A 9,336-nucleotide genomic window follows, 5' to 3' on the forward strand; every position below is an offset into this window, starting at 1 on the left:
GTTTAAAAAGGAGTATGGAGAATCAGAAACAGAAAAGTTACTAAAAACAGTGCCTCTGCTAAGAGACCAGGAGAGGCTCCAGCAGACTTCATTAGCCCTGGTTCTGGGGTTGATCAGACAAAGGGAACTTTGGGAGTTGTGAGGAGGAGGGGAGAGACGGGCTGGCAGCGTGAGGGGCTGTTCTGATGTCGCTGGGCCAGGGAACGAGGTAGGTGGGGCTGGGTATCCAGTCCTGAGGTCCTGAAGTGACAGAGGGTGGGTCTCAGGGCACAGAACCTTGTTGGGGAGGGGTCAGAGACCTGCTCACATGGGGGACACAGGGGACTCCCCCAAGTAAGCTGGTCACCGTGTGTCTAAGGCCCTCTCTCAAGAATCCAGGCGGCTCTGCGCCTCCAGGCCTGCGATGGAATTGAGGCAGAATCCAATCACTCCGGCGGAAGTCTGGAAGCGATGAGTGGGAATGGAAAATAGCAGTGAAAGCCAATTCCAAATGATAGAAAAAGCAGCTCGAGGATGGGTGTTTTAAACTGTCCACTTTACACTGCTGAGAAAAACTGTGATGATCCGTAACACATCACATGGTGCCAGGGCAGGTGGGCACCATGAGGGGACAGGAAGGACACAAAATGCAGGATGAACAATCAGTTTCGGGGTCAAGACACCAAGGCCTGGATGAGCATAAGATGCAAACTACTGTCGTTTTGTATTTTCCAAAGACCCAGTAAGCTGTTGGTGCCTGCAAAGGCCCAGAGACCAGTCTGGAGGCGACTCCATCGGCTCCATTTAAATCAGTGCTTTCCTTTTCCTCAAGAGGGTTCATGTTAACAAAAGAACAGATCCCATGAAGAAGGGGCAGCTTGCAGACAAGAGGTCAAGAGAAAGCATTCTTCAAAGGTTTCCCAGTCCACCCATCTGTCTTTTAACTGCCCCAAGTAACTTCAACCAAGTCAAAATCTAGTCATCTTAAAAAGGTTTCTACGGAAGCCACATCTACCACTGCTGTCGGTTTGCAAATGCAAAAACGCCCAGGTTAACGCTCTCAAAAACATCTACAAACTTAACCTTAAAGTCCTCGTAATTTCCTTCCAATTTAAAAATAAACATTATAAATGCTAAAAGAACGTTACCAGATAAACAAGAAAGGTCACGTTGGTACTTACAGTTAATATATTTATGTCAGTATTGAAATATACTTCGCCTACTTCTTGTAAGTCAAAGTGTTAACTGAACAGCCATCACACATTTCAGTACCTTTAACTTTGGTATTGGTTTCTTGCCAAAAGCTTTATAAAAAAAGTATCTTTTGTATGGATACTTGGAAATAATTTTATAATTTACAAATGTATCCAAAATATACATGTAATATATATAAATATACAAATTTGTGAATTAAAACAGAAAAGGTTAGTAAAAGCTTCCAGAGAAAGGATATAAAATATCTAGCCTTTTCACTTTTCTGTGAGAATACTCCATTAAAGGAGGCCAATACATGCATCTGTTCACCTGAGGGAAGAGTGTTTCGTATCATGATAGCTATTTCATTATTTCACAAGAGCAATCTTTAGAAGCAGTGACAGGTTCCATCATATCTCCTAAATGATGTCCCCCACAAGTTAAATCTATCAAGGTTTAGTACTTTCCTCAAAAATCACTTTGATGTCTTTGAAAACCATTCAGAATAGGGAGTAGTGACTTTAAGGGAAGATATATTAAAATCAATAAAATGGCACTTTCAGAAACTTTAGAGTTGTCTTTGAGAAAAGTCACAACTCCTTTTTTTTTTTGAGACAGAGTCTCGCTCTGTCACCCAGGCTGGAGTGCAATGGCGCAATCTCGGCTCACTGCAACCTCAGTCTCCTAGGTTCAAGCGATTCTCCTGCCTCAGCCTCCCGAGTAGCTAGGACTACAGGCACACACCACCATGCCTGGCTAATGTTTGTACCTGTAGTAGAAATGGCGTTTCACTATGTTGGCCAGGCTGGTCTCGAACTCCTGACCTCAAGTGATCTGCCCATCTCGGCCTCCCTAAGTGCTGGGATTACAGGCGTGAGCCACCGTGCCGGGCCCACAACTCCTATTTTTTTAATTTTCTTCAGGAAAGATATGATTTCTGATAAACTGTTATCATCTGTATCTATAAATTCAGATTTAATTGCCAACTTTTGAAAAGGGAGAACCGTTATCTGTAGTGAATGTTAACAGTGAGGCAGTGAAGGCACCCCTCCCTCCCAGTCCCACTCCTGATTCACTGTCTCATGAAGAGCCACATGATGGTACTGAATTCATTATGGGGCCAGCCTGTGCAACCTCGCCAGGTCTCTGGCGGCTGCGTGTCTCTTGGGAGATTTATAATCATCACAGGTGGGGAGACCCCTACCCCAGGAAGAGACTGAAGTGCATTATTGCTAAGCTACAGGAAGAAAAGTCACCACCACTATTCTCAATACTTGAAGCTGTTCTGCTCAGATGTCCCCAAACTCTCTAATGTATCAGAAAACTGACAAGCGATGGGAAGAAGTGGTGGTTTTATCCAGGCATGATAAAGTAACAATAATAAAAGGGGGTGGGTGTGGTTGTGTGTAACCATGCCCTGAGTGGGTACTGGCACAGGCTAGGGCCACTGGGGTCACTTTTCTGCTGCACCTTAGTGCAGTTGCAGGTGCTCCAAGACAGGGCCTGAGCCTGGGTTCAGTCTGGACAGGATGGGATGAAGGAGGGACAGTGTATGAAAAATCTCCCTGGCTCTTTCCAAGCCACCTTTGGAAGCTGTGGAAGGATAGCTGGGCAATAAATACCTAGAACATCAAAACAGGAAAGGCTGTCCTGGAATCATTCACAATCCTATAATTTTGCAGGAAATAAAATAGCAAAACTCAATCCTGCTGCTGCTTCTGCTCTTGGTCTCAATACCCAATAGGCTAGGCCACAGTGTGAACACCAATGTCAGAGCTTTGCATTATGGAAAAAGCGATGGCGCAAACAGACATACACATCTAAAGAGAGTTTATGCATCCTCTGGTCCACACCCCCTCAGGGTGACACACTCATATAGATCGATTCTTTCCCACCTGTTAAGACACTGCTCAACAGGACCAAAACATGAAGAAGGTGGAAAAGTAAGAAGGCAAACGGAGTGCTTACTTTCTCTAAATGCTTTACAGTAGCCAAGGAAAGACAACAAGAAGAACAGGGCACACAGGAGGTCTGCACGGCCGACAACACCAGCAACCTTAAAAGAGGGGGAAGAAAACAAAGAATTACATAAAACACATTTAAGCAAATCCTAAACTTAGGAGACACAACAATTTTTTTTCTTTTGAGACAGGGTCTCACTCTGCCACCCAGGCTGGAGTGCAGTGGTGTGATCTTGGCTCACTGCAGCCTCAAACCCCCTGGGCTCAAGCAATTCTTCCATCTCAGCCTCCTGAGTAGCTGGGAGCACAGGCACCCGCCACCACAGCCGGTTAATGTTTGTATTTTTTGTAGAGGCGGGGTTTCACCATGTTGCCCATGCTGGTCTTGAACTCCTGGGCTCAAGCGATCCACCCACCTCTGCCTCTCAAAGTGCTGGGGTTACAGGTGTGAGCCATTGTGCCTGGCCAAAACCAAAATTCTTTAGACATGTAAAACAAGAAACTTCCCAGACTCTGCCACCTATTAAAATAAATACACGATGTAGCTGTGCAACAGCGCTTGGTGTTATCTTACAATCGGTTCTCTCCTTCCTTTTGGGTATAGGACTTGATTTAACTGCTTCCAGAGAACAGCGGATTGGTTTGAACCTGCTGCTAGCTATTCTGCTGGACACAGACGGCGATACGTGTGTGCTGTAAAAGCTGTGAGCTGTGTTCTTTAACACACGATACCCAAGAGCTCCAAAGGCTGAGTCTTCTGAGGTCACAAAGTGGATTTTCAATCGGAAAATGTTATCAGCTCAAAGGGCATGATATTTAAAAAATAAAATGTGATTGGAAACATGAAGGACATAAAGGTGCGAGAGAAGTGTGAAAAGCCGTCCTGCCGACAGAAAAAGACACAGGAGTAATCCTTCAAAGCTGCCTCTGCCCCTTTTTTTTCCCTTCAGACCAAAACTGATTAAGTGGGTTAACCTGGGAAAGCCGAATGCTTCAAGAGTGATTAACAAGTAGGATGAGCACTGAATACAATTTCTGCGATTTCTTTCCCACATTTTCCACATGGTGACTCTGCCCTTCCTTTCCTCAGTGAGAATGAAGCAATATAAACTACGTGTTTCTTTCTTTCAGGCTGATGACTCCAGTCATTGTTCTCCCAGTGCTGTACGGTGATGAGAGACACAGAACTCCACCCAGGCGTACTGGACTAGTTTGGGTGGGATTCTTTACTAACTGGCACCTGAGTGTGATACGGACCAAAGCCTCTGCTGTGATCACCCAGGTATCACTTTAAAGGCTGGTAGGTTAACCCTTCCCAGAGGATGGGGATGTGATATATGAGCTGCAGAATAAAGGACTTTTCTATAAATCAAGATAAGAAAATATACACTGACTATGAAATTACTATATTTACATATGATTCCCAAGTTCACATGCAGTCAATAGCTACAAAAGAATGTCTTTTAGAAGCAGATTCCCCTACACCGGTTATACATGAAATGCCGAGGACCATTCGTCGCTGTAACTGTGACCTCCTGACGATGCGTACGTGGCAGCCTGTGGTGTTAGGTGATGGTTGGGAAGATTGAATAAGCTGATAAATCCACCCAACGAACACCAGACACACACAAACGCTACTGAGAAGGAAGCTAGGGACAAAACAAAGGCTTCACAGATCTGGAACAAGTATGCCAGTATGCTGCAGGGGAACAATCCAATTGCTTTATGAATGGAATGAATACACAATGAGAGCTCTGGAATACTCAGGGCTGGAAACTCACTCCATCAGGGACACAGTAAAATAGTCAGAGATGCAGCCACACAGAACAGAGCCTGGTACGGGGTGGGTGCGGCTCACTGTGAGTTCCCCGGTGGGTCCTATGGGGTGTGTCTATGAACTCCACAGCCCTGGGTGAGTGAGGAGGCAGCTGGAGCATCCTGGCTCTGTGGTCCTCATGCCAGGAGGACACGAGAGGAGACAGGAGCGTCTTAGAGCTGTGGCTATCTACAGCACCTCAGGATGGACTGGAATCCCAACCCTTTAGAGAAGAGAAAGCAATTAATGCCAAGCCAGACAAGCCTGTCTGAAGGAGACCACAGAGAACAGGGTCACAGGAAACAGGGGGAGCAGGTGTCAGAGACCAAGGGGAAGTGAGGTGAGAGAGGGGGAAGGAAGTGGTTTGGAAAAATACCAGGGATAGGGGCCAGGAGGGCCAGGCTGCCTAAACCACGTGCTATCTGGATGGCTAGGGTAGATCTGAAGAATCACGAAAAATGAAATTTAAACATCAAAAGCTTATTTTTACAGAAATGTTTCTTTCTGCTAATTGTCGAAGACCATCCCACGACTTTAAGCAATGTACATTATGTTCCTTGACATAAAGAAAAACAAAATTTTTAAAGTATGGGAAGTGTTTTAAAGCAAGACAGCATTTAGTATTTATAATGAATTTTTTTGGCATAGTAATTAAGAGAGATTTCACTAAAAGAACGTGAAAAAGCTACCCAAGGAGGGACTGTATCCAATCACTGTTTGAGAATGTACATAAGCAAGAAAACATTTTCTTTTCCTTTTCTGATATTTGCATAATATGTATTTTTAGGCAAACTTTTCTACAAAGGCTATTTTTTTTTCTCACAAATAACGTGAAACACTCAGAGTTTTCTGGAGAAATCACTGCAATCCCTCTGAATCCATAAAGCAGGCGGTACCATTGTTTCCCCAATAGGTACAATTTGCATGGGGACCATGAAAAGGAATTAGGGGGGTGGGGAAAGTTTCCCCACCCGATTCCTTCTGGATTAAAGTCTGGGTTCATTAGATAGACAGAACTCTTTTTAAACATTTTGTTTCGTTTTTCACTTTCAGAGACAGGGTCTCACCCTGTTTTCCAGGCTGGAGTGCACTGGCCTGATCATAGCTCACTGCAGCCTCAAACTCCTGGGCTTGAGCGGTCCTCCTACCTCAGCTTCCCAAGTAGCTGGGACTCCAGGCGCACACCACCACACCTGGCTACAGGCAGAACTCTTAAGGGGGCCCGAGCTTCTCTCCGTGATGTTGGAATTCACACAAAGTGAAATCTTCCCCAACACTCTGAGGAAAACAAAAAGTAAAGCCCATACAAGCCACTTCTGTCCTCAGGGAAGTGCTGGGGTCCTCCTGCTGACGGCCACACAGAGCTGAAGAGTCACCAGCAGACCAGGGGCTGTGTGGCCCTCCCAGACTCTCCTCCCTGCAGTGGGGACTGGCCTGTCAGAGGCTTTGGGTGTCTACAAACCACTCAGCAATGTGCGGGGGCTCATTAGAAAAAGACAGACACGGCTGGGCGCGGTGGCTCAAGCCTTTAATCTCGGCACTTTGAGAGGCCGAGACGGGCGGATCACTAGGTCAGGAGATCGAGATTATCCTGGCTAACACGGTGAAACCCCATCTCTACTAAAGAATACAAAAAACTAGCCGGGTGTGGTGGTGGGCACCTGTAGTCCCAGCTACTTGGGAGGCTGAGGCAGGAGAATGGCATAAACCCGGGAGGCGGAGCTTGCAGTGAGCTGAGATCCGGCCACTGCACTCCAGCCTGGGCGACAGAGCGAGACACCCCGTCCCAAAAAAAAAAAAAAAAAAGAAAAAGACAGACACTCCCGTCAGTTGAGGAGCACAAAACACCGACTGCAATGACAGCATGACCAAGCGGAGACCAGGAGGGGGCAAGACTGTGGGGTGCCCAAGTCATCCCCATGTGCCCGGCTGTCACTGCTTTCAAATGGAAAGTCCCCAGTCCCAGAACCCTCTGAATCTCAGGCACACTAGACGGCTGATCACCCTAGAAGACTGGAAAATTCAGGTGCTTGTTTGCAGTGGGCAAAATCATTTTCAGTGTGAAATGTTGGAGAGTGTAAAGACCTAAACCATATTAATGTAAATGTTAATATAAAGACATTCATGTTAGGCCAGGTACAGTGGCTCACACCTGTAATCCCAGCACTTTGGGAGGCTGAGGCAGGTGGATCACTTGGGGCCAAGAGTTTGACACCAGCCTGTCCAACATGATGAAACCCCATCTCTACTAAAAATACAAAAATTAGCCAGGTGTGGTGGTGCACGCCTGTAGTCCTATCTACTCGGGAGGCTGAGGGAAGAGAATCACTTGAACCTGGGAGGTGCAGGTTGCACTGAGCCAAGATTGCACCACTGCACTCCAGCCTAGGTGACAGAGTAAGACTGTGTATCAAAAAAAAAAAAAGAAATTCGTGTCACTAAAACCTGCAGGGGCCTATACTGCTATTACTGTCTCTTAATAAATGTACACTGAGACAAATGGGGTAAACTGAGGCAGTTTACTAACCAAATCCCCATTGTCCTCATCCCACAGGGATCAATGTGGCTGGGGCTGCTGTGCCCAAGGCCATGACTCAGGCTGCTGGCTCTGCCGGCCAGAAAGCGGGGCTGGCTCCTCGGTGAACACCTAGGAGGAGCTTGCCTGCTACCCGTTTCCTTGGGTGTTCCATTCTTTGCATGTTTTTAAAGCTGGAATTTTTTTTTTTTTTTAGACAGAGTCTTGCTCTGTTGCCCAGGCTGGAGTGCAGTGGCACAATCTCCACTCAGTGAAGCCTGCCTGGCACAAGTTCAACTGATGCTCAATCAATGTTCGTTTTTGTTTTCTTCTTCTTCTTCTTTTTTTTTTTTCTTTAGAAGAGTCTTGCTCTTTCACCCAGGCTGGAGTGCAGTGGCACAATCTCCACTCAGTGAAACCTCAATCTCCCAGGCTCAAGTGATCCTCCTGCCTCGGCCTCCTGAGTGGCTGGGACCACAGACATGCACCACTATGCCCAGGTAATTTTCGTAAAGATGGGGTCTGTCTGTGTTGCCCAGGGTGGTCTTGAGCTCAGAGGTATGTGTAGATAAACTGAAACGAAGTATTCCTTCAAGGTCAGACATGATTTTCCCCTTCGGCTGAAGCTATTGAGCATCTACTCTGTGCCAAACATTTTTTCTAGGTGCTGGGAATATGGCAGAGAGTGAGACAAAAGTCCTGCCCTCATGGAGCTGATATTTTAGTACGAGTCAGGGAAGCAGACTGCAAGAAGCTGAATAAATGAAGAGCATCTTAGACAGTGAGATTGTTAGGGAGACCATAGAATGATATCATATAACCGGGAGGAGGAGGGTTACTTTAGATAGGGTGGCCAGGAGGATTTTCTTTTTCTTTTCTTTTTTTTTTTTTTTGAGACAGAGTCACACTCTGTCATCCATGCTGGAGTGCAGTGGTGCGATCATAACTTACTGCAGCCTCAAACTCCTGGGCTTAAGGGATCCTCCCACCTTAGCCTCCCAAGTAACTGGGACCACAGGTGCAAGCTACTGTGTCTGGCTAATTAAAACCCTATTTTTCTTTTTTTTTTCCTTCTTTTTTTTTTTTTTTTTTTGTAGAAAGGAGGTCCCGCTTTGTTTCCCAGGCTGTTCTCAAACTCCTGGGCTCAAGTGATCCTCCTTCCCCAGGCCTCCCAAATTTTACAAAAGTGACATAATCAAACTAAAGGTCTGAAGGAATATTGGACTCATAAGTACCCCTACTACTACACACAAGGGCTCAAGAGGACCTTTAGTGCCAGAGCACACCTTTATTGTCGGGTCTGGAGGTACCTCCTCTAGGGCAGATGCTAAAAGAGCCTGTTCCTCCCTTCTGCAAAGGTAGCCAGTATCACCCAGACTAGCTGGGCGATCTTTGGCTGCTCCATCATCCTGCTCTAATTTTCTACTTTCTTACTTAAGAAATGGTGGGAATGGGCCAGTTCCTTCAAATTCTTTTGAGTTCTAGCATTCTGGGATTCCATGATTCCTATCATTGCTTTTCGTTTTCAGAAATGCAGGAAAGGCTGGGCTCAGTGGCTCACACCTGTAATCCCAGTACTTTGAGAGGCTGAGGTGGGCAGATCACCTGAGGTCAGGAGTTCGGGACAAGCCTGGCCAACATGGTGAAACCCTGTCTCTACTAAAAATACAAAAAGTAGCTGGGCATGGTGGCGCATGTCTGTAATTCCAGCTGCTCAGGAGGCTGAGGCAGGAAAATCACTTGAGCCCAGGAGGCGGAGGTTTCAGTGAGCCGTGATCATGCCATTGCACTCCAGTCTGGGTGACAAGCGTAAGACTCTGTTTCAAAAGAAAGGAAGAAAGGAAGAAAGAAAGGGAAGGAAGGAAGGAAGG

The 9,336-nt window shown here is 46.2% G+C and overlaps 1 protein-coding gene across 1 annotated transcript in view; it reads right to left on the reverse strand.

Moving 5' to 3' along the window:
* The window catches only part of TMTC4 (transmembrane and tetratricopeptide repeat containing 4), a 73,398-nt gene that overhangs the window by 48,264 nt on the left and 15,798 nt on the right, over positions 1 to 9,336 (reverse strand). Inside the window, 1 exon segment of the mRNA XM_011933943.1 lies at positions 3,142 to 3,229. Coding sequence (XP_011789333.1) covers positions 3,142 to 3,229 — 88 coding nt within the window.

Source organism: Colobus angolensis, unplaced genomic scaffold (genome assembly GCF_000951035.1).
Source record: "Colobus angolensis palliatus isolate OR3802 unplaced genomic scaffold, Cang.pa_1.0 Scaffold13, whole genome shotgun sequence".
NCBI classification, from domain to species: Eukaryota; Metazoa; Chordata; class Mammalia; order Primates; family Cercopithecidae; genus Colobus; species Colobus angolensis.